Genomic DNA, 26,688 nt, shown 5'->3' with positions numbered 1-26,688 from the left:
AGGGCCTTTCTGATACCTTGATTTTAGACTTCTTGTTTCCAGAACTATGAGATAATAGTTTCTGTTGGTTTAAGCCACCAAGTTTGTGGTAGTTTGTTCTAGGAGTCATATGAAACTAATACAGATTTTTTTCTTTATGAAAAACACCTTGTTTACTTAGGTACAAGATGTTATTGCCAGACATTTCATAAAAGGATGTCAATATTTTTAGAAATTCAATTAAAGAAAGTACTACTTTCAATAGTAATTTAAATCAGGAGTAAAGTAGAACTCTAATAAACGCTGGAGTTAAGCTTCAGTAGGAATGAATTGTTTTAAGTTAATTATTTTGGTGAAGGGATGTCCATTAAAGAATTAATTCAACCCTGGCCGGTTGGCTCAGTGGTCGAGTATCAGCCCATTGTGTGGATGTCCGGGTTCAATTCCCAGTCAGGGCACACAAGAGAAGCGCCCATCTGCTTCTCTATCCCTACCCCTATTGTCTATCTATCTGTCTGTCTCTCTCTCTCTCTTTCTCTTCTCCTCCCCTCCTGCAGCCATGGCTCCATTGAAGTGAGTTGGCCCTAGGCGCTGAGGATGGCTCTACGGCCTCTGCCTCAGGTTCTAAAAAATGACTCTGGTTGCAATGGAGCAAGGGTCCCAAATAGGCAGAGCATCACCCCCTAGTGAGCTTGCTGGGTGGATCCCGGTCGGTTGGGGCACATGCGGGAGTCTTTCTCTACCTCCCTTCCTCTCACTAAATTAAAAAAAAAAAATTAATTCAGTTGATTGTCCATAGTCTGCATATTCTAAACAAAGCCTGTCCTGGCCCAGCTCCTGGGAGGTAACCTGCTCTCATCCAACAGGAGGTTGGAAAATCCTGTTGGATGAGAGCATCTTTGTTTATCTGGAGTTCTTGGGCCACACCAGATTGTCTATATGACTTATGATAAGGTTCTTGAGCCACATATGATGATACCTCTGGAGGAGCCAGAGACTTAAGTCAGCCATACCTATGTGACCAACGCTTAATTAATTTTTTGGACCCCAAGGCTCAGTACATTCTCTGGTTGGCGGTACTCCAGGTGTATTGTCACACACCATTACTAGGAGAAGGAAGCACTGTCCACATAACTCCACTAGAATAGAACCGGTGGAAACTTGTTTCTCATCTCTCTGGGACCCGGCCCTGTGCACTTCACCATTGTTGATTTTCATCTGTATCCTTTCGTTGCAATAAACTGTAGCTGTTCATGTAACAGCTTTTATGAGTTGTGTGAGTCCTTTTAGCTAATCATTGAACTTGAGAATGGTTTTGGGGGAATCCCTGAACAGAGGAGGATTTGAAATTATTATCTGTACAGCTGTTCCAGCTGACAGCTGAGCCAGTCCCAGCCCAGAGCCAGGTTACCTGGTTCCAAGCTTGATTCTGGTACCACATGTTGACAAAATTATTTTCTTAACCAAACTCTACTGAAGCTCCTCTGAACTCTCCCCTCAGGTAGACCCTGATTTTGAGCTTTTTGTGTTTGTGTCTGCTAAGTCAATTTAGCCAGAATCCTCCATCCTCAATATCCGATCCCCCTTCCTATCTGATCAGGCCCCTCAGCCCCCACCACCCTCAGGTGATGTCTGGTCAACCAGCCCTGCCCTCGGCAAGAATCCTGTTAGGGCCGTTTAGCCATAGTCTGCCCTTAAGCCTGGTATTTCCTCTGAGTAATTTTCTATTCATTGACCCCCTTCTTGCTTGTTGGCTATAAATTCCCACTTTTCTTTGTTATATTTAGAATCATGTCCAATCTCTTTCCCATATTTAAAAACTCTATTATTGTCGTTTCCTCAATAAAGACTTCCTTACCGCTCTTTAACAAATGTTGTGAGTAATGTTTTCTTTAACACCACCTACCTAACCTTCATGATTGTTCATTTATTTGTGTGTACTCTAAAGAAGGTAGACTCAGAAGACTTCAGAGGTCCCTTCCCACTTTGAAATGCTAGGAATATGCCAAAATGAGTAGTATTTGGGACACAAAGTCATCCAGATACTCTCTTGGCATGACATTTTGCTAGGTGACTGTTGACAGTAGAATTCAACCTGTAGAAGATACAATGGTTCTACTTCTCTGATTAACTTGAGGGCACCACAGGTAGGGGCAGCTCTTGCCTTTGTTTTTTGCAGATTCGCTCAGGGTCCCTTCATGAACCTCTGATCTGATATTGTGGGTACCAGATTTTCTACTTTGAAGTAGGACCATAGTACCACAGCCTCTGCTTGAAGCCAGGAAAATCTAGGAGAACGTAAAATTTGAAAAAATAATCTTTACAAGTATGCAAGTCTTTGAGTTAATAGCACCTGAATTTTGCATTTTGCACATAAATCTATAACTGAAATTGCTCTGGGCTTTTCCCTCACTACTAGAAAGAGAATTTCCTTGGGTAAACTTGCTTTGTGAGAGAAACCTTTACCAGTAGGTTTTTATTACCACCACTCCATTTCTTTATTACTAGAAACAAATTAAATTTGGGTCTCCCAAAAGGCAGAAAATATTTAAATCTATTTAAAGTTACTTCACTTTGAAGTATGTTTTTATGAAGACTTAAGAACCAGAAAATTAAAAAAAAAAAAGAACCAGAAAATATAGAGGGAGTTGACCAGGAAGTGGTGAGATCAGAAGCAATTATTAGAGTAGAAATTCAGCCATTAACTCTGTGTCTAAAGCAAATCACCCACCCTCCTGGCGTTATTTGAATAGAAGATGGTAGCGCCTGTTTTGCATTACTCTTGAAATACACACAAAACAAGCCAACAGTAAGAGAGCGTTAGTATTGTCTGCTTATATGGCCATGTGGTTAAATAATCTGCAGTTTTCTTTTTCTTACTCTTTTTCTAGGATAACCGTTTCAGCCATGTGCTTTATGGATTTCAGCAGGTTTCCTCTTGACACTCAAAATTGTTCCCTTGAACTGGAAAGCTGTAAGTCTCACTTCCTGATAGAGTGCTTACACATGATCTGAACATTCTAGCATGCTCTTATGGATTTAAAAATCTTAATAGAAGTTAAATATACTGTAAATCCAGTAGCCACAGCCACCATCACAGCCGCCTGGCCTGTGCAGGTTTGCATTTGATTTGGACAGACGGTAATGAAACAACAGAGCCAAGAACTGGTGGGTCATTACCTTTAATCTTAGCTTGTACCCAGCGGGCAAGTAATACACACAATGGGAAAACACTTCCCTTTCCATTCAGGGCTCCCAAAGCCACTGACTTATCTGAGTTTCCTAGAATCAAAGGTTTCTACCTCACCAGCCTTATTCACCTGTTTCCCATCTCCTTCTCTCTGCACAAACTGGCTTCTCCTTCAGCACTCCACCATCTTGGCTGCTTCTCCTCTCCTCCACGTGACCTTTCTCTGCACTCCTCCAGCACGGGCTCCTCTGCTCCATTTTATAGTATAGAAATCAAAACTTTTAATCCAATATACAAACAAGGAAGTCTTTGATACAAAGTCACTTATCTGAGACATAATGGGATTCCTCATGAGAGTGCACCACCCCCCATCATGCAATAGTCAAGGGTGTGAAAGGCTTAGTCTTAAAACTAAGCCTTAGGCTATAATGACCCTGCCTGCTTATAGCCTGTCCCCCACACCCAATGCAAACTATAAGCAAGCAAACATATATATCATATTTACAAACTTATTTGACCAACATATACTTATCCAAAATATGTAGTTCTTTCTTATTTTCTTTTACAAGGATGATGGCAAATTGTCTCTCAGATGAGAAAAGTCAGAGAAAAATTTTGCCTTGACAATTATATATTTTTCGGTTTCCACAAATGGTTATAAAGAAACAGCTCCTTATAAAGGTCTATTCTTGTTAAAGTTTTTAACTCAGACTGACAGACTTTCCAAATTTGGTAAGGTCTGAAATCCCATTGAGTCACAATCTTTCATTAAGTGTACTTGGTAAACATAGATCCCCTAAACAAAGCTAAGTCAAGGCCCTGTGAGCCAGCTCCTTGTCTATCACTTTGGTCCATCAGCTATTTTTGATATGGCATCATAAAAGCTGAATGTGATTTTTCATAATGAGGGCAAAATACTAGGACTCTCAATGAATGTCTCCTACACAGGTGTTCCTTCCCAAATCCATTAGAAACTTTTTTTTAAAATAATTTGTTTTTAGATTTTATTTATTCACTTTTAGAGAGAGAGAGAGAGAGAAGAGAGAAAGAGAGAGGGAGAGAGATAAGGGGGGAGGAGCAGGAAGCATCAACTCCCATATGTGCCCTGACCAGGCAAGCCCGGGGTTTTCGAACTGGCGACCTCAGCATTCCAGTTCGGGGCTTTATCCACTGCGCCACCTCAGGTCAGGCCCCATTGGAAACTTTCTATAACACTATTTGGTTATAGAAGAAAAGTCTTTATGAGCTCAGCTTATTTTAGAATTTTATCCCCCAGACCTATATAAAACTAAAGTGTGTGGAGACCTGAGGTCACGTCAGTGATGGTAAGCCACTGCCATGACATCACTCAATGCACACAGACATGGGAGCTGCTATTTGGAGAGTTTTGTCATCACATGAACACAAGAAAAGCCTCCACACTATGCCAGTCATCAGGGTCTAATTTTTGGAGATTTTTTTCTTTGGCAGGTGTGGGTATTGGCAAACATTTCTCGGCACCTAATACATACATGTCATTAGACCAGGCATTGAGGACACCGAGCTGTGTAAAATATAGTTAGAGACCTCTTGCTGACAAGAGCTTAGTCTAAGAAGATCATATTCTTGTTTCAGATGCCTACACCGAGGAGGATCTCATGCTCTATTGGAAACATGGCAACAGGTCTCTAACTACTGATGAGCACATTTCCCTTTCTCAGTTCTTCGTTGAGGAGTTCAGTGCATCCAGTGGAGTTGCCTTCTACAGCAGCACAGGTAAAGTATTACGTGTAGATAATTCATAAGCACTTATTGTGCACCTACTGTTTGCAAAACAACATGTGAAGAGGCCTGAATCCATACAAGGGTCCCGTTTGGCCGATAACGTCATCCTTCTTTTACAGGTGGCCACCTTCACCTTTTGGTACATCGTTTCTTTCCCCATGCAGCCACTTCTAACCAGAGGCCTTGCTTCCATTCTTGGCCCCTGCAGGCTACACTCAATGCAGCAGATGGAGTCATTTTGAAAACATAAAATTCACAATTCTTCCCTGCTCAAAATCACCCTGTGTTTTTTCATCATGCACATCAAAATTTAGGCTTTGCCTGACCAGGTGGTGGCGCAGTGGATAGAGCATTGGACTGGGATGAGGAGGACCCAGGTTTGAGACCCCGAGGTCACCAGCTTGAGCGTGGACTCATCTGGTTTGAGCAAAGCTCACCAGCTTGGACCCAAGGTTGCTGGCTTGAGCAAGGGGTTACTTGGTCTGCTGAAGGCCCGCGGTCAAGGCACATATGAGAAAGCAATCAATGAACAACTAAGGTGTCGCAATGAAAAACTAATGATTGATGCTTCTCATTTCTCTTCGTTTTTGTCTGTCTGTCCCTATCTATCCCTCTCTTTGACTCTCTCTCGGTCTCTGTTAAAAAAAAAAAATTCAGGCTTTTCAGCAAGACCAGTAAGGCCCTATGTGATCTCTCTGTAGGACCTTGCCTGCTACCCCTGACCCTCCACCACGTCCTACTCTCTCCACACCGGCCTCCCTGCTTGTCTTCAAACACACCGCTCTCATTCCATCAGCAGGGCTTCTGCTCTGGCCTTTCCGGCCTCTGCCCAGAGTACCACCCCCCAGTCTTCTCATGACCAGCTCCCTCATTTCATTCAGGGCTTTGTTCAAATACCATATTTTCAAAGAGTGTTTTTGTAATCATCTTATCTGAAATAGTCCTCTTTCCTCACCATTATTATTGTTGGGTGGATAAAATGTATTATGCTCACTTTGTTAAAGATGCCGTCGCCCAGGTGATATTAATGTGTGTTGGGGGCAGACAGGATCATTGTAGCCTGGGGCTTGGTTTTGGGATTAAACCCCTCCCACCTGTTTTGATGTGGGGTGGTACAATCCAATCATGCCTCAGAAAGTGACTTTGTATTAGAGACTTCCCTATTTTGTATATTAGATTAAGGGTTTGGATTTCTACACTATAAAATGGGGACAGAATGAGAGTTTGTGCTCTTGGTTCCTGAGATTATCATTAGAAGAGAGATCAGAGGAGAGCAGAGAAAGGCCACGTGGAGGAGGCCAGGAGAAGCAGCCAAGATGGTGGAGTGCTGAGTGAGATGCCAGTTTGTGTAGAGTTTGTATTTGGGATAAGGAAGGAGATGGGGAACAGAGGTGAGTAAGTCTGGTGAGCTAGAAACCTTTGATTCTAGGAAACTCGGATAAGTCAGTGGCTTTGTGAGCACTGAATGTGATTGGGTTTTGGAGCCCAGTGTGTATTTTTACTTGCCCGCCGGGTGCAAGCTAGGATTAAAGACTATGGCCCACCAGTTTGTGGCTCCGTTGTTTCTTTACCTACTGTCCGAACCCAATGCGAACCTGCATGGGCCGGTCGGCTGCTCTGATAGTGGCCCTGGCCTTGGCTGCTGGCTTTACAATTATTATTATTATTATTTATTTATTTATTTATTTATTTATTTTTGTGTTTTTCTGAAGTTGGAAACGGGGAGGTACTCAGACAGACTCCTGCATGCGCCCGACCGGGATCCACCTGGCATGCCCACCAGGGGGCAATACTCTGCTCATCTGGGGCGTTGCTCTGTTACAACCAGAGCCATTCTAGCGCCTGAGGCAGAGGCCATGGAGCCATCCTCAGTGCCTGGGCCAACTTTACTCCAATGGAGCCTTGGCGACCCCTGTGTTTTGGTCGTTCGACCCCTGCCGGGGTCGCGACCCACAGGTTGAGAATCACTGCTTTAATCCAATATACAAACAAGGAAGTCTCTGATACAAAGTCACTCATCTGAGGCATAATGGGATTCCTCATGAGAGTGCACCACCCTATATCAAAAAGCGTGGGAAAGGCTTAGTCCTAAAACCCAGCCCCAGGCTATAAGGATCCTGCCTGCTCACAGCCCACCCCCAACACACATTAATATAGTCACGTCCATCCCAAGCAAGAAGGGCAACTAATATAATCACCTGGGCGACAGGCTTCCATGTGGGCAGCACCATCTTTAACAAAGTGAGCATAATATATTTTATCTGCCCAACAATCCCCATATGCCAAGGCTGTGGGTTTGTTCCCCGGTCAGGGCACATATAAGAATCAACCAATGAATGCACAAATAAGTGGAACAACAAATCAATGTTTCTCTCCCTTCCTCTCTCTCTCTCTCCAATCAATCAATCAATCAATCAATCAATATAAAAATAAAATATTTGATCCCTGTAACTAAAGTTAGAAGTAGCCTCTTTTTCTCTGGTTATTAGCATTCTGAGTGATTTCAGACAGAACCCATACAAGATACTATTTGAGTTTCTTTCTTTCTTTTTTTCTTTGTAATGCAGGAGAGAGAGAGAGACAGACAGACAAAGACAGACGGGAGAGAGATGAGAAGCATCAACTCATAGTTGTGGCACTTTAGTTGCTCATTGTTTGCTTTATCATATATGCCTTGACCCAGGGGCTCCAGCTGAGCCAGTGACCCCTTGCTCAAGCCAGCGACCTTGGGCTTAAGCCAGCGATCTTTGAGCTCAAGCCAGCGAGCATGGGGTTATGTTTATGACCCCACACTCAAGCCAGTCACCCTGTGCTCAAACTGGTGAGCCTGCACTTAAGCCAGCAACCTCGGAGTTTTGAACCTGGGTCCTCTGTGTCCCAAGCTGACACTCTATCCACTGCTTCACCACCTGGTCAGGCTATAATATACAGTTTTAAGTGAGAAAGATTAAAATGGGCTCTATCTAAAGCTCTAAAAAATATGAGTAAAACATTTTGAAAGTTGTATTCAAATATCAATTTGATATACATATCTAGGCTCACTCAACCATATTTTCATTTTTGGAAAGATCAGCACTTAGAAATTCATCTTCTAAATTATCACAAGTATGGGATAGTTCTGCCTTACATTATCCACAAATTATTAAACATGGTCTCTTGAGAGGTAAACTCAAATGCTTTCCTCAGATTAGTATTCTGTTTAAACATATTATCTCATCAAAAATAATTTTTTATAATTTCTATTTATTCCTATCTTTATAACAATGACCATAACCATAACTGCCATTACTCCCAAATCACCTCTACAGAGAAATACTGTACTTCTGAATCTGGTTATAAGCGTTACAGGTATAGTTCTACAGTTGACTTTGAATAACACAGGGGTTAGAGGCATTGATCCCCACAGTTGAAAATCTGTGTATAACTTGACTCTCCCCTAACTTCACTACTAGTAGCCTATTGTTGACCTTACCAATAACACAGACAATTGAGGAATACATATTTTGTGCATTATATGTATTACATACTGTATTCTTACAATAAACTAGAAAAAGGAAAGTATTATTAAGAAAATCACAAGGAAGGGAAGATACATTACAGTCCTGTTCTGTATTTATCGATACCATAGATTTACACCATCTATTTACAAGACACGTGTAAGTGGACCCATGCAATTCCAGCCCGTGTGCTATGGGACTTTAGTTTCCGTTTGCTGGCTGAACCGCCAGGTCTGCCCCCTTTCCCTCGGCACTGCCTTCATCTCTGCCTGGAAATGTTGATAAGAGGAGAGGGCTTCTGCTCCCTCTTTCCTTTCAGTGTCTCTCAAAACCATGTACTTTTTTTTTGCAAAGGAAAGGAAATCAATCCTGCCCTCAATTGAAAGGAAATCAATCCTAAGGGATGCACTGTGTTGGGCAGATAAACTATATTATGCTCACTTTGTTAAAAATGGCGCTGCCCACACGGAAGCTGTCGCCCAGGTGATATTAATGTGTGTTGGGGGCGGGCTGTGGGCAGGCAGGATCCTTGTAGCCTGGGGCTTGGTTTTAGGACTAAGCCTTTCCCACCCTTTTTGATGTGGGGTCGTGCAATCCCATCATGCCCTAGATAAGCGACTTTGTATTAGAGCAGGGGGTCCCCAAACTTTTTACACAGGGGGCCAGTTCACTGTCCCTCAGACCGTTGGAGGGCTGGACTATAAAAAAAACTATGAACAAATCCCTATGCACACTGCACATATCTTATTTTAAAGTAAAAAAACAAAACGGGAACAAATACAATATTTAAAATAAAGAACAAGTAAATTTAAATCAACAAACTGACCAGTATTTCAATGGGAACTATGGGTTTGCTTTTGGCTAATAAGATGGTCAATGTGCTCCTCTCAATGACCACCAATGAAAGAGGTACTTCTTCCAGAAGTGCGGCGGGGGGCCGGATAAATGGCCTCAGGGGGCCGCATGAGGCCCGCGGGCCGTAGTTTGGGGACCCCTGTATTAGAGACTTCCCTGTTTTGTATATTGGATTAAAGGTTTTGATTTCTACACTATAAAATGGGGGCAGAACAGGAGCTTGCTCTCTTGGTTCCTGAGATTAGCATTAAAGGAGAGAGCAGAGAGGAGAGCAGAGAAAGGCCACATGGAGAAGGCCAGGAGAAGCAGCCAAGATGGTAGAGTGCTGAGTGAGAAGCCAGTTTGTGCAGAGTTTGTGCAGGGAGAAGGAAGGAGATGGGGAACAGAGGTGAGTAAGTCTGCTGAGCTAGAAAACCTTTGATTCTAGGAAACTTGGATAAGTCAGTAGCTTTGTGAGCACTGAATGTGAGTGGGTTTTGGAGCCCAGTGTGTGTTTTTACTTGCCCGCCGGGTGCAAGCTAGGATTAAAGATGATGGCCCACCAGTGCGAACCTGCATGGGCCAGGCGGTTATGATGCTGGCCGTGCCTACTGGCTTTACACACTGAATGAATTATCTTTTTTAATTTAAAATTTTATTTTTTTATTTATTGTGTTGACATGGTTTCAAGTGTCCCACTCAATATAGCACCCTCTACACACCCCACATCATGCCCCCACGTCCCATGCAAAGTCCCCTTCCACCTCCATTTCCCTCTTTTTCCTCCCCTCACCTCCGTCCCCCTTTCCCTCTGGCTATTGCTACTCTGTTGCCTGTATCTCTGTGTTATGTATATATAACTTGACTAATCCCTTCACCTCCTTTTTTTTTTTTTTTTGTATTTTTCTGAAGCTGGAAACGGGGAGGCAGACAGAATCCCGCATGCGCCCGACTGGGATCCACCTGGCACGCCCACCAGGGGGCGACGCTCTGCCCACCAGGGGGCGATGCTCTGCCCACCAGGGGGCGATGCTCTGCCCCTCCCGGGCGTTGCTCTGTCGCGACCAGAGCCACTCTAGCGCCTGGGGCAGAGGCCAAGGAGCCATCCCCAGTTCCCCAGTGTCCGGGCCATCTTTTTGCTCCAATGGAGCCTCGGCTGCAGGAGGGGAAGAGAGAGACAGAGAGGAAGGAGAGGGGGAGGGGTGGAGAAGCAGATGGGCGCTTCTCCTGTGTGCCCTGGCCGGGAATCAAACCTGGGACTTCCGCACACCAGGCCGACGCTCTACCACTGAGCCAACCAGCCAAGGCTCCTTCACCTTCTTTGAGCCCATTCCCTCTTCCCCCCTTCCCTCTGACAGCTGTCCATCTGTTCCCTGTGACCCCGCCTCTGTTACTATTTTGTTCCTCAGTTTACTGTGTTCGTGAATGAGTATTCCTTATTAAAGCACAGGCTCGGGTGTACAATTTCTAAAGAAAGACTGTGTGAGTTCAGATTCCGACTCTATCACTTATTAGAAATGTCACCTTGGACTAGTTGTTTGATTTCTCTATGCTTCAATTTTCTCATCTTTAAATTGGTTTCATAATATTCTCTATCTTGTAGGGTTGTGAAGATATATGATTTAATACATTTAAATAATTTAGAATATTGCCTGCCGTAAATAACTTCGAAACTGTGTGCCATCTACTGTAAGTGCTCAGTAACTATTAGCTAGTAGCTATCAGCATCGTGACCATTTTCATCAACATCATCTTGATTCTCTCAACACAGGGCGAGGCCTCACACGTTAATAGGCCACTGAAGGTGACAGCTTTGAGGAATAAAAGCTTTCCTGAACCTGTTCTGGGGCAGACTCCCCATTTATTGCCCTTCTTTTCCATTTCCCTGGCTGCCAACTCCCCAACTCTCTTCTCTCTTTCATAAACTGCCCTCTTTTTCTAAACTGTGGCAACCTGACAGAGGCAGATGGACCCCTCCACACAAATTTTTTTCACATGTCAAAATTTACGATGCCACACACATACCAAAAAGGAATAAAGAGATTTATCACTCACAGAATGAGGTGTCGTAGAGACAGCAGGGTCGGCTGCCAAGCAGGTCTGGAAATAGCTTGAGAGAACAGGGAAGGGCCGCTGGCTTGGGGTTTTATGGTGATCAGAAGGTGGGACTGGGGTGAGGGTTCCCATGTGCAAAGCGGAGCTTGCACTGTTTAATCTTGGATGTCAAAAGAGGGAGCACATGGCTTTCCTATCAGCTTGCCCTGGTGTGGGGCAGAAGGATAAACAGGGCTAGAGAGCTGTCAGCGGTCAAGTATAAAAATGAAGTCAGCCCATTACACTACCCAAGTGAGGGCCCCACATCTTTCCAAGGCTGTATGGCCTTTCCTTGTTGATAAAGGGAGCTCTTCCTACACCACAGCTATAACCACAATACCATCCTCGTCTCCCCTTCCCTGAAGAGCCACAGGACAGAGTAACATTTATCTTTCTCATTTGCACCCCCCCACACACACCAAAAAAATCAGGAATTTACACATAAAAAAAGAACCTTGTTACCTAAGTTATTTCAAGACTTAAAACCATGAAATACTTTCACAGCTTTTCCTTATCCCTTTTAATCCACAATAATGAAGCCGTAATAGCAGAGATGCTGTTATTCCACTCCACAGCCACGGTTAAAACTCTTCATCGCACACAACACCAGATTGGGGCGATGACATGGGTAATACAAGACAATCAGTAGTTTAAAAAGTAATGTGTATATTTTGACTTTAGAATACACTGTGTAGGGCCCTGGCTGGTTGGCTTAGCGGTAGAGCATCGGTCTGGCGTGCGGCGGACCCGGGTTCGATTCCCGGCCAGGGCACATAGGAGAAGCGCCCATTTGCTTCTCCACCCCCCCCCTTCCTCTCTGTCTCTCTCTTCCCCTCCCGCAGCCAAGGCTCCATTGGAGCAAAGATGGCCCGGGCGCTGGGGATGGCTCCTTGGCCTCTGCCCCAGGCGCTAGAGTGGCTCTGGTCATGGCAGAGCGACGCCCCGGAGGGGCAGAGCATTGCCCCCTGGTGGGCAGAGCATCGCCCCTGGTGGGCGTGCCGGGTGGATCCCGATCGGGCGCATGCAGGAGTCTGTCTGACTGTCTCTCCCTGTTTCCAGCTTCAGAAAAAAAAAAAAAAAAAAAAAGAATACACTGTGTAGTGTATCTTTTATTGCCCTTGATAATGACAGTATTTAATATCATGGAGACATACATCAACTGATGGTAAGAGAAACTCGAGACAGGTAAGGAAGAGAAAGGTAATCAGCACGTAACTGAGAGTAGAACACTAGGAGTAGCCCCCTGATGCAGTGTGGGTGGCGAGGCGTGTGTCTTGGGCTAAATGCCTAAATATTAACCTGACCCATCTGATAGGTGTCTATCCCGGGTTTCCTAAGAGATTACTGCTGGACTAGAGACAGGGTTCTCTAACTTTGCAACACCTATGATTCTGTTTTATAATTTTTAACCTGTAGTTTCGTGTTTTGACTAATTTTGTCTCAAAATACACTGTATTTATCATAGAAAAATTAATATTACTGCTTATTCAAAAAAGGTATCTTTTCATTTTTGTTCATTTTAGTATTCATTGCCTTATTTTAGTAAAGGTTTAATAAGATTGGTCACAGTTATTGTGAAATAAAGCAAGATAAGATGAGTTAGAAATGTGTGAGAAAGAAAAAGTAAAGGCAAGAGCACAGCATTAGATAGACTCTAACATGTGGTTATTAGAGAATGACACTCAGAGAAGTCCTATAGAGCAGTGGTCCCCAACCTTTTCTGGGCCACAGACTGGTTTAATGTCAGAAAATATTTTCACGGACCGGCCTTTAAGGGTGGGATGGATAAATGTATCACGTGACCGAGACAAGCGTCAAGAGTGAGTCTTAGACGGATGTAACAGAGGGAATCTGGTCATTTTTAAAAAATAAAACATCATTCAGACTTACATATAAATTAAACGGAAATAATGTAAGTTATTTATTCTTTCTCTGCAGACCGGTACCAAATGGCCCACGGACCAGTACCGGTCGCGGCCCGGGGGCTGGGGACCACTGCTATAGATGGTTTGACAATTTCGCTTAACGTTTCCTTGCTGTCAATGTGAAAGGGGAAACTCAAATAAAATGCGTGTGTAGACGCGGCCATGATTTGTGCTTTTGATCAGTATGGATTAACCAGTGTTACCAATATGAGTTTATATGATGCTAACAAGAAAAAAAGAAGCATCATCATTTGATTTGTCTTTTTCCAGATTTATCACAGCTAAGTGAATGGTGCCCACGAGACTTTGAAATAAAATTAGTGTATGGAATTCTCCTTCCCCCAGCCCTCTCTGTGAATTCCTAGCTGTCTGGATCCCAACTTGGAATCCAGTGACCAAGTAGCTAAGGCGAATCTTTTCCTTCAGAGAAGATGTTTTCTTTTATTTGGCACAGCTAATCAGGGGTTTAATGACTCCTGCACGCACTCACTAGTCAGGTATTCAGGACCTGCCCGCCTGCAGGAAGACTGCAAGCACAATGTACTTTGGAGTAAGGTTTTTAGAAACCATCCCACGAAAGATAATTACCACACATTCTTGAACAGCAGGTATGAGATTTAAGGGAGATTTTTTTTTTTTTTGTATTTTTCTGAAGCTGGAAACGGGGAGAGACAGTCAGACAGACTCCCGCAAGCGCCAACCGGGATCCACCCGGCACGCCCACCAGGGGCGATGGTCTGCCCACCAGGGGGCGATGCTCTGCCCCTCCGGGGCGTCGCTTTGCCGCGACCAGAGCCACTCTAGCGCCTAGGGCAGAGGCCAAGGAGCCATCCCCAGCGCCCGGGCCATCTTTGCTCCAATGGAGCCTCGGCTGCGGGAGGGGAAGAGAGAGACAGAGAGGAAGGAGGGGGGGGTGGAGAAGCAAATGGGCGCTTCTCCTATGTGCCTTGGCCGGGAATCGAACCCGGGTCCCCCGCACGCCAAGGGGAGATTTTTTTTTTTAATAATATTTAAAAAAAAAAATTGTCACAGGACAAGCTAGGGTGGCGCTGGGCTGGAATTTGTCTTGCTCGGTCCTCAGAGAAAGCTATGGCTCCGTGAAGGGCCACATGATGACGTTCAGGTCCCCTGGCCCTTCTGCCTCCACGGGCATGATTTCCCCGTTACTGTTTTCTGAGGACTTGAAAGTCTTCTCCCTCCTGCCTGATCACTCCTGCAGCTCCAGCCTCTGAAAAGAGCATAGGCTCTGAAGGCGGCAGGACTCAGGTCTTTTTTTTGTTTGTTTGTTTTTTTGTTTTTGTTTTTGTTTTTTTCATTTTTCTTAAGCTGGAAACAGGGAGAGACAGTCAGACAGACTCCCGCATGTGCCCGACCGGGATCCACCCGGCACGCCCACCAGGGGCGACACTCTGCCCACCAGGGGGCGATGCTCTGCCCATCCTGGGCGTCGCCATGTTGCGACCAGAGCCACTCTAGCGCCTGGGGCAGAGGCCAAGGAGCCATGCCCAGCACCCGGGCCATCTTTGCTCCAATGGAGCCTTGGCTGCAGGAGGGGAAGAGAGAGACAGAGAGGAAAGCGCGGCGGAGGGGTGGAGAAGCAAATGGGCGCTTCTCCTGTGTGCCCTGGCCGGGAATCGAACCCGGGTCCTCCGCACGCTAGGCCGACGCTCTACCGCTGAGCCAACCGGCCAGGGGGGACTCAGGTCTTAAGGGAGATCTTTGAGACACAGAGTTAAACAGACTGCAGTTCAGTTTATTCAACAAATAGCAGGGCCCTGGCCGGTTGGCTCAGCGGTAGAGCATCGGCCTGGCGTGCGGGGCACCCGGGTTCGATTCCCGGCCAGGGCACATAGGAGAAGCGCCCGTTTGCTTCTCCATCCCACCCCTCTCCTTCCTCTCTGTCTCTCTCTTCCCCTCCCGCAGCCAAGGCTCCATTGGGGCAAAGATGGCCCGGGCGCTGGGGATGGCTCCTTGGCCTCTGCCCCAGGCGCTAGAGTGGCTCTGGTCGCAACAGAGCGATGCCCCGGAGGGGCAGAGCATCGCCCCCTGGTGGGCAGAGCATCGCCCCTGGTGGGAGTGCCGGGTGGATCCCGGTCGGGCGCATGCGGGAGTCTGTCTGACTGTCTCTCTCCGTTTCCAGCTTCAGAAAAATACAAAAAAAAAAAACCCCAAAAAAACAAATAGTGGAAGAGCGCCAGGCCCAAGTCCTGTGCGGGTGCCGGGTGAACAGGGGTGAGTGTGTTGAGTTCCGTGTTCCGTAAGAGCTTGGAATGTGAAGAAGCAGGTTGGTTCAGTAAGCGTGGTGTTTCCATGAGGAAGCCTGTTCTAATAAAAACTGGGCCTTTTTCTCACAGGTTGGTACAACAGGCTTTTCATCAACTTTGTGCTAAGGAGGCATATTTTCTTCTTCGTGTTGCAAACCTATTTCCCAGCTATGTTGATGGTAATCCTTTCGTGGGTTTCATTTTGGATCGACCGAAGAGCTGTTCCTGCGAGAGTTTCCCTGGGTAAGTCCTTCCACCCCTCGGTGTAACGTCAATGTGGGAGAAAGGCGGAAGAGGGTAAATAAAACTGGGTGATAAGTGGAGAGGAACACAGTGAGGGTCTCCTAGGAGTAGTTTCAGACGTGTTCTCAGGTCACAATGTTGATCTTAACAGCCTCAAGGGCTAAGTGTTACGGACTCTACCTAGGAACCCAGACAGCAGGTGTGAAGGCTATGCTGATGAACCAACAGCTGCATGATAGTAAGGAGAGAGGGTGAAATTATGAAGCGTAAACAGTCTCACTTTACAAATCCATCTCTTCCCCCTTTCAGGGAAACCTCCCTATCCCGTGCCCAAGTCTATTTCACTTTGCCTGACAAACCTTTACGTCAGGGGTCCCCAAACTTTTTACACAGGGGGCCAGTTCACTGTCCCTCCGACCGTTGGAAGGGCCGGACTATAAAAAAAACTATGAACAAATCCCTATGCACACGCACATATCTTATTTTAAAGTAAAATAACAAAACGGGAACAAATACAATATTTAAAATAAAGAACAAGTAAATTTAAATCAACAAACTGACCGGTATTTCAATGGGAACTATGCTCCTCTCACTGACCTTCCGGGAGTGCGGAGGGGCCGGATAAATGGCCTCAGGGAGCTGCATGCAGTCTGCGGGCCATAGTTTGGGGACCCCCGCTTTACATCACAGAAGAAAGAAACTTCCAACAAATTCACACTATACTTTTGGTATTTGAATAAATTACTTCCTGGGGAGTGAGGAGCTTGAATTTGGAAACACTGTTGCTAGTTAGAAATTAGGGCTTAATTTAAGCGCCAAAATCAGAATCAACTAGAGTGAAATTTTAGGTATTGTGGCACTTCTGTTGACAAGAGATTTCAGGTGGAGAGACATTGTCAGCCTCATTAAATTTCCACACCGGGCCTGACCTGTGGTGGCACAGTGGATAAAGCATCGACCTGGAATGCTGAGGTCGCTAGTTCGAAACCCTGGGCTTGCCTGGTCAAGGCACATATGGGAGTTGATGCTTCCAGCTCCTCCCCCTTTCTCTCTCTCTCTCTCTCTCTCTCTCTCTCTCCTCCTCCTCTCCCTCTCCTCTCTAAAATGAATAAATAAATTAAAAAAAATAAATAAAGCTGTGTCATATTTAAAAAAAAAATTTCCACACCGGTGTTATTATCTACTCCATCTGACATGTCCTATGTCACTGTCACACACACTGCTTTATAGGAATTAATATCGACCCACTTAGCGGTAATTGAGTCCTTAGTAAGTGCAAGGTGCCAAGGTGACCACTTAGAGAACGTGTTCCTTAACGAGAACCCAGGAGTCAATCTCACTTGCCTTCTTGGCTGAGTCAGGGTGGAACTCACTCATTTTGACTGATTTTGTTCTTTGACCTATAATGCTCTGTCTAGAGGGAAGATTATTGTAAGTGGTTCAAAATCATTGTAATTAGCACACAATTTATTCCAGAAAGGGTGATTTCTAAGTTAATGTTCACAAATTATATGCAGGCTTCAAAAGATCGTTTGAAAGCTATAAATGGTCATTAATATTAATACTTTGTTCACCTCTTTCCCCCATTAAAAACTTCAGTGTACAACAAGCATTTAAAGCTTGAATATCTCAAATGGAAAAAATGCAATCTGAATGAATAATTAAATTATTGTGGCTATTACTTCGCATCTGAGCAGCTGTGCCCAGACCTCAGTAGGGCAGTGGGTCAGTGTAGACCCACACGGAAGACTAAAGGCACATGTCCAGCTCTTGAGACAGGATGAGAAAGTCATTTCCTCTCCAACAGTTTATGAACATGATTTTCAATCAGATTCCTGAAGCCGATGGCTCAGCTCTTGGACTTTGACAGTAAAAGCTCATTCCAGGGCAGGTTGGGGTGAATGGAAACATTGAAATGCATTTAAGTTGCCCCTGAAATTTTGGGTTTCTTGCATCTACATATGATCGCTCAGGGTTAGGAAATTGCTATGCAGATTTATGTAAAATAATATCAAATCAGAAGTGCCCCTTCCCTCACCTCCTTTTCAATTAAAGATAACAGTACTTTAACACTGTTATCCTCTCAGACTTTTGCTTCCTGCCACCTCGAGTCTTTTCCAAGATACTTTGCCCGCTGCTTTTCTCACTGTTCCCAAATAAGCTACCTAGTTCCGGGGCAGGTCCCTCTGACTATCTATCTGCCCCTTTCTTCATTTTCTCTGAAACATTGGACACTATTAAGCATCCTCTCCAAATTCAGAACAAAGTATAGCAGTCAAGAGCTCAGCCTCATCTTCCTCGCCAGCAAAATGAGATGATTGATACTGCCTTTGAAAGGTCACCATGAAGAGCATTCATGTCAACCGCCCCGGCTGATGCCTGGCCCATACTGTTGGATAAAACCAACCAAATGATAAATCTGTTTTCATTACTCTGAATTATAGTCTAGTTTTTCTTCTCCTTTAGACTTTTATTTATCTTTCACACTTTTTACTGATTCCTTCCACTCCTTAAGTATGGGTAACTTACTCCCCAAATTTTTTTCACCTTGGATTCTCTCATTAACTGCTGTCCTTATGAAAGCAAATCCCAGATCTATGTCCTTCCCACAGACCTTTCCCCCAAGATCCGGGCAGGTGTTTCCAGCTGCCTTCTGAACTTCGTTTTCAGTTCTGCAGGCACTCGGCCCACTCAGAACAGAACGAACTACTGCTCTCCCTGCGCCTGAATCCCACTTCCTCTCTCTCTCTTTTTTTTTTTTTTTGTATTTTTCCGAAGCTAAAAACGGGGAGAGACAGTCAGACAGACTCCCGCATGCGCCCGACCGGGATCCACCCGGCACGCCCACCAGGGGGCGACGCTCTGCCCACCAGGGGGCAATGCTCTGCCCCTCCGGGGCATCGCTCTGTTGCGACCAGAGCCACTCTAGCGCCTGGGGCAGAGACCAAGGAGCCATCCCCAGCACCCGGGCCATCTTTGCTCCGATGGAGCCTCGGCTGTGGGAGGGGAAGAGAGAGACAGAGAGGAAGGAGAGGGGGAGGGGTGGAGAAGCAGATGGGCACCTCTCCTGTGTGCCCTGGCCGGGAATCGAACCCGGGACTTCTGCACTCCAGGCCGACGCTCTACTGCTGAGCCAACCGGTCAGGGCCCCACTTCCTCTCTTGACTTGACTTGTTCCATGGGGCCCTCGGTTCACTGAGTCTTTCGTATTTGTATCCTCAACATCCTTCTTAGTCTTTGGCAGTGATTTTCAAACTCTGGTCTTAGGCCCATTTATACTTTATTTTTATTTATTCTTTTTTTTTTTTTTTTTTTTTTTTAGAGAGAGGAGAGGGAGAGACAGAGAGAGAAGGTGGGGAGGAGCTGGAAGCATCAACTCCCGTATGTGCCTTGACCAGGCAAGCCCAGGGTTTCGAACCGGCGACCTCAGGTCGACGCTTTATCCACTGCGCCACCACAGGTCAGGCAGGCCCATTTATACTTTAAAAGATATTAAGGACCTCAGAAAGCTTTTGTTTTTGTGGGTTATATCTACCATTATTAATCATGCTGGCTATTAAAACAGACTTTTTAAATATATATATTAACCCACTTAAAAACAGAAATACTAAACTCATTACTAGTTAAAGTAATAGCATATGTGAAAAAATAACTGTTTTTTCTAAAACAAGAAAAAATGTAGTGAGAGGAGTGGCATTGTTTTACATATCTTGCAAACCTTTAACATCTGGCTTTATGGAGGGCAGCTGGATTCCCATCTCTGCTGCTTTATTCAATCTTTTGTATTGATAATAGGTTTTAATTGAAATATAGGAAAAGAACCTGGACTCCCTCAGATATGCATTTGGATAAAAGTCATATTTTAATAGTGTTTTTAGGTAACTGTACATAGTTTTCCTTGACATTGCACCAAAATTCAGCAAGTGATAGTTTCTTAAAGGTTAGTTGCAATATGGAATATGAAACCATATCTATGATTAAAATTTTTCTCCCACCAATTTGAGAAAGAGTGAAAGAGGAAGAGAGGGGGATAAAGGAGAGAGAGAGAGAGAGAGAGAGAGAGAGAGAGAAGAATCACCTGGTTGTCCCACTTAGCTGTGCACTCATTGGTTTCTTCTCATGTGTGCCCTGACGGGAGGTTGGCCCCGCAACCTCAGTGCACTGGGATGACACTCCATCCACTGAGCCACCTGTTCTGAGCCTAGAATTCTTTTAATCTATTAGATTAAAATCCACTGATCTATTTTTCACTTTGACTAGGTCTCTTTACTCACATACTTATTGGTCATTTAAAAAATATTGAGTTATGCAGATCTTCCCAGTGTTCATCTAATTCATTGTGTTAGTGGTTCAAAGGTCTGTGTGCCTGATGTTTCAAAAGGCCAAAACTCAAACCATCAGAGTTTGGAGAAAGAAAATATTTACTGATCAAGAAGGCTACAAATCAAGAAGATGGCCTTACTGGTTCCTCAAAGCCATCGTGAGAAAGCACAGGGTTCAGGCTTCTTTTATGTCAAGAGAAGGGAAAATGGGAGGGGCTGTTTTTGTTAAAACTCAAGCCCCAAGCAGAATTCCTCTTATGATTAGCATGTCTAAAGCAGGAGCTACTAGCCCAGGGGCCAGGAACCTTTTTGGCTGAGAGAGCCATGAGTGCCACATATTTTAAAATGTAATTCCATGAGAGCCATACAACGACCCATGTACGTTATGCATTATCCAATAAAAATTTGGTGTTGTCCCGGAGGACAGCTGTGATTGGCTCCAGCCACCAGCAACCATGAACATGAGCGGTAGGAAATGAATGGATTGTAATACATGAGAATGTTTTATATTTTTAACGTTATTATTTTTTTATTAAAGATTTGTCTGCGAGCCAGATGCAGCCATCAAAAGAGCCACATCTGGCTCGTGAGCCATAGGTTCCTGACCCCTGTACTAGCCTGAAGGCCATGAGAATAACACAGGCCCAAACAACACCGTGTCAGAGAGACCAAGCACTTCACTCTTACAAGTATATGTATAAAAATATCCCTCTTACAATTCCATGTATAAAATTGTTAGTATTACCACTAATCTCACCAAAAAGTCTTTGAGTAGTGGGATGCTTTCAAGCTGCTAGTGATGGGTACAAGTTTAATATCATTCTAGTTTGGCTCGAAACTCAAATTTTATCATTTGGCAACAAATACTTTCAGTAGTTTTACTCCAAGTGATGGGCTTACTTGGTTTTGAGAAAATATTTGCCAGCTACTCCAATCTGAACAACCATAGTTTGTCTGTCAGTTGTTCCATTGAGTAAAAGTGGTGTTCTATTTTTTTTAATTTAAAAATTTAAAAATTAATTTTAGTGAGCGAGGAAGTGAGATAGAAAGACAGAAGCCTTGATCTGTTCTTGTGTGTGCCCTGACCGGGATTCAGACCTGCAACCTCTGCACTTGGGGAGATGCTCTAACCCAGTGAGCTATCTGGCCAGGGCATGTGGTGTTCCATTTTAAAAAGTGTCCTCTTGATGTTCAGCTCACAACTCAATGACCTGATTGTTTTTCCTCAAACAGCCATTGTACTTTGTATGCAGAAGAGCTTCATATATACTTCTCATTTCATCTACCAGAATGTTAAAAAGGCATGTATGGGGTGTAATTTAATACAATTAAAACTTTTTTTACGGATGTTGTGTATGTATGTGGTCCTGGGAGTTGAAGACTACAGTGACTGTTCAGTCGGTTGAGTGCTGCTGCCTTAATTCGTGCTGAAGCAACAGCAGTTTCCCCACCATTAGCTTACACCATCCACGCAAATGCCAGCACAGTGGAAAAGGTCAATAACGTCTTGGTGTTGTAAAATTAGTTTTCACTGTGTAGACCCTCTGGAAGTGTCTTGGAGATCCCACACGATCTGTGACCACACTTTGAGAAGCGTGTCTTCGAGGTGTCTAGCTCTTTAAGGTCAGCCTTGTCTATAAAAAGTCCTCAAATGTGCTGATCCTTACTGTTGCATTCCTTCCGCCTTGGCCAGTGCTGGGACCCTTGGTAACTTTACCCTGCATTGCCCTAACGGACTCCTTCCTGCCCAGGGCCATCTTACAAGGCTTTGTGACGTCTGACCCAAGGGGCACTAAGGGGCAGAAATCCAGCCCAAGCTTCAATGGCCATGGTGTGGGCTGACATTCTCCAGAAGAAGGGACACTTTTTTTTTTTTTTTCCTGAAGCTGGAAACGGGGAGAGACAGTCAGACAGACTTCCGCATGCGCCCAAACGGGATCCACCGGGCACGCTCACCATGGGGTGATGCTCTGCCCTGCCCCTCTGGGGCGTCGCTCTGCCGAGAGACCAGAGCCATTCTAGCGCCTGGGGCAGAGGCCAAGGAGCCATCCCCAGCGCCCGGGCCATCTTTGCTCCAATGGAGCCTTGGCTGCGGGAGGGGAAGAGAGAGACAGAGAGGAAGGAGGAGGGGTGGAGAAGCAAATGGGCGCTTCTCCTATGTGCCCTGGCCGGGAATCGAACCCGCGTCCCCCGCACGCCAGGCCAACGCTCTACCGCTGAGCCAACCGGCCAGGGCCAAGGGACACTTTTTACTACACTTTTTACTGTAATTTGTACAAAGCTGTAGCATGGGCTCATAGAAGCCTTGTAACTGCTTGTTTCACCTCCTGTTCTTTCTGCCCCGGTTAATCCTACCAGCAGATAATAGCTCTAGAACACAGTGTGATCACAGTGCTCCCATGTCAAACGCCATTGGATAAATACTCTCAGCCTGGAATCCAAAGTGTTCCTTAAGTGATGCCAAGTGAAATACAGAACACTCGGTCAAGTCTGAATTTTAGATAAGCACTAAAAAATGTCTTAGTATTAGTATATCCCAAATATTGCATGGGACATATTTATACTAAAATGTTATTTGTTGTTTATCTGAAATTCAAATATAACTGAGTGTCCTGAGCTTATATTCCTTAGGTCTTCAACCATGCCCCTGCTCTAGTATACTTGCCCTGAGCTTTAACCAGTCTGTGTATTCGAATGCCTAACTGCCCATCTCATCTCTGTCCCTTTGTTCTGGCTCTCACTCTGCCTGGAATGTCCTCCCTTACTTGTCTCTCCCTGTCAAAATCCTGCCATCTATCAGTGGCCAGTAGCCTTTACTGGTGGCTCTAAGCAGACATGGTCTCTCTCATCTTTGAACCACATGGCGCTCTGTATCTCTCCTAAGTACTCCACTTCCTCTAATCTGTGTTAGCTATGAGTTGGGTTGGTGCTTTATCTTGTCTCTTCTATTAGAATGTGAGTTCTTTAAGGATAATATATATATATATATATATATATATATATATATTTTTTTTTTTTTTTTTTTTTTTTTTACTCCTGCAGTTACTAGCACTGGTGAGCCAGTGCTCAAGCCGGATGAACCTGGGCGCATACTGGCAACCTCAGGGTTTTGAACTTGGGTCCTCAGCATCCCATGTCAATGCTCTATTCACTGTACCACCCGGTCTTATAAAACTGTCTTTTAGTTACTAACTGAGAACAATGATGACTCATTGCTGGTAAAGAAGCCTCACATTTGTCATGTTTCAGATAAAAAAACAACAACGAAGGCTGGACAGCACAGAAGTGCCCATTGTGATTAGGTAATTATTGTAAAAAATAACAGCAGTCCTAAGTTGAAATGTGTGATGAGTTAAAAATACTATTCTACCTTTATGTTTGATTTGGTGTGGAAAGAGAGTAAGACTGGGGAAGCTGTTCAAGGGTGTTTCATCCTCCTAGAAGGAGGCGGAGTGCTGTATTTTCTTTTCTCCCTTCTATCTCCTCCTTCTTTCCTCACCTCCATCTTTTTCGCTGGGCACCTCTGGATGGGATATGCCGCTCATGGACAACGTGCTAAGTAATGGGTCATTTCCTAGGAAACAGACCTGGCAGAAGAAGACAACTAAGACAACTAGACAACTATGCTTTCAGGCATGTAGTCACTCCTAAAGAAAACTGTCGCCTGCCAGAGGATTTGCCACATACCTCAAAAAATAATTAGAAGTAATTCATTTAACTATTATAGAAGTTATCAGAACTTCGGGCCCTGGACTCTGGCATTCCTTTTGTGGGATATAGTTCTTTGTTTCTATTCATCTCTGCCTAAGCTTATAGGAAAAAGGTTTTGACTTCTTTAAAAGTGAATGCAGATACCTCTGCCTTCAAAAGAGCTACTTACACACAGCTACTGAGGAGGTGAAGTAGCTCATTAGTTCTGTAAGCGACGCCTGCACCCCCTACTGTTTCACACCAGTCAACGGGCTTCTCCATCACGTATGCCAACAAAAGTGGCCAACGGAACACAACGATAAATAATTCTCCCCAGACTAAAGGGTTCTTAGGACCCCTATGTGACCGCAAGAGTTGATGTGGTGAAAGCACAGGCCTCAAGGGGATTTGAGACCTATGGGCCCGATTATCTTATAACACTTTTCTAACTACGCCTGGCGGCCTTAGTGTGTGAGAAGATAATTTTCTAATCCTGACACAGGACCTTTCTTTGACTAAATGGTCCCTTCATATAACTCAAAACTCTTTTATTGAGATACTAACTTTAATGGGTTTGGAAGGAAAACTATTTGTCAAGATTAACGTATTTCGGAGCGGTAGCTCAGGACGGAGTGTGTTTAATGTAGCTGTGATGCCCCTTGACTCCCAGTTCTGTTGCTTGAGGAATATATGTTTCAGTGCTCCCCATACTCAACGACCCCTCCTCCCACTCTCTCTTTTTTATTGCTTATTTGAAACAAGAAAGATATAGCATGCTGGTCTCAAGAGAAATAAAGCTGTAGTAAATTAGTTGGACTAAGCACTCCTTTAAAGAAAATAGCCGATAATTTATTGCTCAAATATAGATAATGCAATTCTTTTTTATTGGCCCAAACAGTCATCAACTTAAAATACATGACTAGACCTATTTGGCATGTAAACTCTTGTGTCTGTTCTAAACCCTTATTTTGTCCAGTAAGCTCCATATCATTATCCATGAAAAAAAATCGGCCCTGGCTAGTTGGCTCAATGGATAGAGTGTTGGCTGGCATGCGGACATTCAGGTTCAATCCCCAGTCAGGGCACACATGAGAAGCGACTATCTGCTTCTCTTATCCTCCATCTCTCCCTTCTTTCTTTCTTCCCCTCCTGCAGTCAGCGGCTCAATTAGTTTGAGCATCACCCCAGGCACTGAGGATGGCTTGGTTGATTCAAGCATTGGCCCCAGATGGGGGTTGCAAGGTAGATCTTGGTCAAGGTGCATGCAGGAGTCTGTCTATCTCCCCTCCTATCACTTAAAAAAAATCAAGTTCTATTTTTTATATCATAGAAAACCAGTAAGAGAAGACACTTTGAAGTTTTAAACTTCCTGACCAGGTGGTGGCGCAGTGGATAGAGCATCGGCCTGGGAAGCAGAGGACCCAGGTTTAAAACCCTGAGGTCACCAGCTTGAGCATGGGCTCATTGAGCTCGGGCTCACCAGCTTGAGCGCGGGCTTACTGGCTTGAGTGTGGGATCATAGACATGACCCCATGGTTGCTGGCTTGAGCAAGAGGTCACTCACTCTGTTGGAGCCCTCCAGTCAAGGCACATATGAGAAATCAATCAATGAACAACTAAGGTGCCACAACAAAAAAATTGATGCTTCTCATCTCTCTCCCTTTCTGTCTGTCTGTCCCTATCTGTCCCTCTCTCTATTGCTCTCTCTCTAAAATAAAATAAAATAAAATAAAATAGTTTTAAAATAATGAGGTAAGCTAAAAAATAAGGATGTTAGTTTAGGATTTATTCCATTTTACCAGTGAAGTCCTGGAGATAGTAAGACTTTGGCCTGTTAAAAAGCATCAAATGCCTTCATGCTTCCTGACTTAATTCTGCACTCATTCTCTAATGTCTTGTCTCAGAGATGCTCCATCTATACGGATTGGTTTATAATCTTAAAATCAAAGGACACTCCCTTTAGAGGTTCAGCACGAGAGGCAGAGAGTTTGCATGTAAAAAGCATGTGCTCTACACTCACAGAGAAAGTTTCAGTCCTGCTCCTGATAAAACTCAGGCTAATCACTGAGATACTCCCAGCTCTTATTTCTTATTTCTTTTTTTTTTTTTTTTTTGCATTTTTCTGAAGCTGGAAACGGGGAGAGACAGTCAGACAGACTCCCGCATGTGCCCGACCGGGATCCACCCAGCACGCCCACCAGGGGCGATGCTCTGCCCACCAGGGGGCGATGCTCTGCCCCTCCGGGGCGTCGCTCCGACGCGACCAGAGCCACTCTAGCGCCTGGGGCAGAGGCCAAGGAGCCATCCCCAGCGCCCGGGCCATTTTTGCTCCAATGGAGCCTTGGCTGCGGGAGGAGAAGAGAGACAGAGAGGAAGGAGGGGGGGTGGAGAAGCAAATGGGCGCTTCTCCTATGTGCCCTGGTCGGGAATCGAACCCGGGTCCCCCGCACGCCAGGCCGAAGCTCCACCGCTGAGCCAACCGGCCAGGGCCCAGCTCTTATTTCTTTTCTGCAACATGTGGCTAATGATCTTTACCAGGTTTTGTGGTGAGTAAACTTTCTATAAAGGCAAGCAAGTTTTATTTCCTAGTCTTGGTTACACACGCATCTGGAATGTTAATAAAAACTGCACGTCCTCTTGTTTGTGTAGCAAGGAATGCAAGCAGCATCCAACGACAAGCAAATTGTCGCTGTGACCATTGTTAGGGAAGCTTGAAACTCGAGGAGACAGTGGCCTGCATTTAATGGTAAGAACTAGAAGAGCATCTAGGTTTCTTTTTCTGGAATTCAAACCAGTAGGAAGGTGAGCTTGCGGGCCCTCCCATGGTGACTGTCAATTGCCAAACTATGTTGGCCTTGATCAAACAAACAGAAAAACTTCATTAGA

The 26,688-nt window shown here is 44.8% G+C and overlaps 1 protein-coding gene across 2 annotated transcripts in view; it reads left to right on the top strand.

Annotated features, from left to right (window-relative positions):
- Window positions 1-26,688, top strand: part of GABRR3 (gamma-aminobutyric acid type A receptor subunit rho3) — a 74,820-nt gene that overhangs the window by 39,299 nt on the left and 8,833 nt on the right. For both annotated transcript variants that reach the window (XM_066347197.1, XM_066347196.1), the window contains exons 5-7: window positions 2,871-2,953; window positions 4,784-4,924; window positions 15,638-15,790. In XM_066347197.1, the coding sequence (XP_066203294.1) occupies window positions 2,871-2,953; window positions 4,784-4,924; window positions 15,638-15,790 (377 nt within the window). The remainder of the gene's footprint in view (window positions 1-2,870; window positions 2,954-4,783; window positions 4,925-15,637; window positions 15,791-26,688) is intronic.

The sequence above is a fragment of the Saccopteryx leptura genome, chromosome 8, assembly GCF_036850995.1.
Source record: "Saccopteryx leptura isolate mSacLep1 chromosome 8, mSacLep1_pri_phased_curated, whole genome shotgun sequence".
Taxonomy (NCBI): domain Eukaryota; kingdom Metazoa; phylum Chordata; class Mammalia; order Chiroptera; family Emballonuridae; genus Saccopteryx; species Saccopteryx leptura.
The sequence above is the reverse complement of the archived record's forward strand: the minus strand, read 5'-3'. Positions and strand labels throughout refer to the sequence as shown.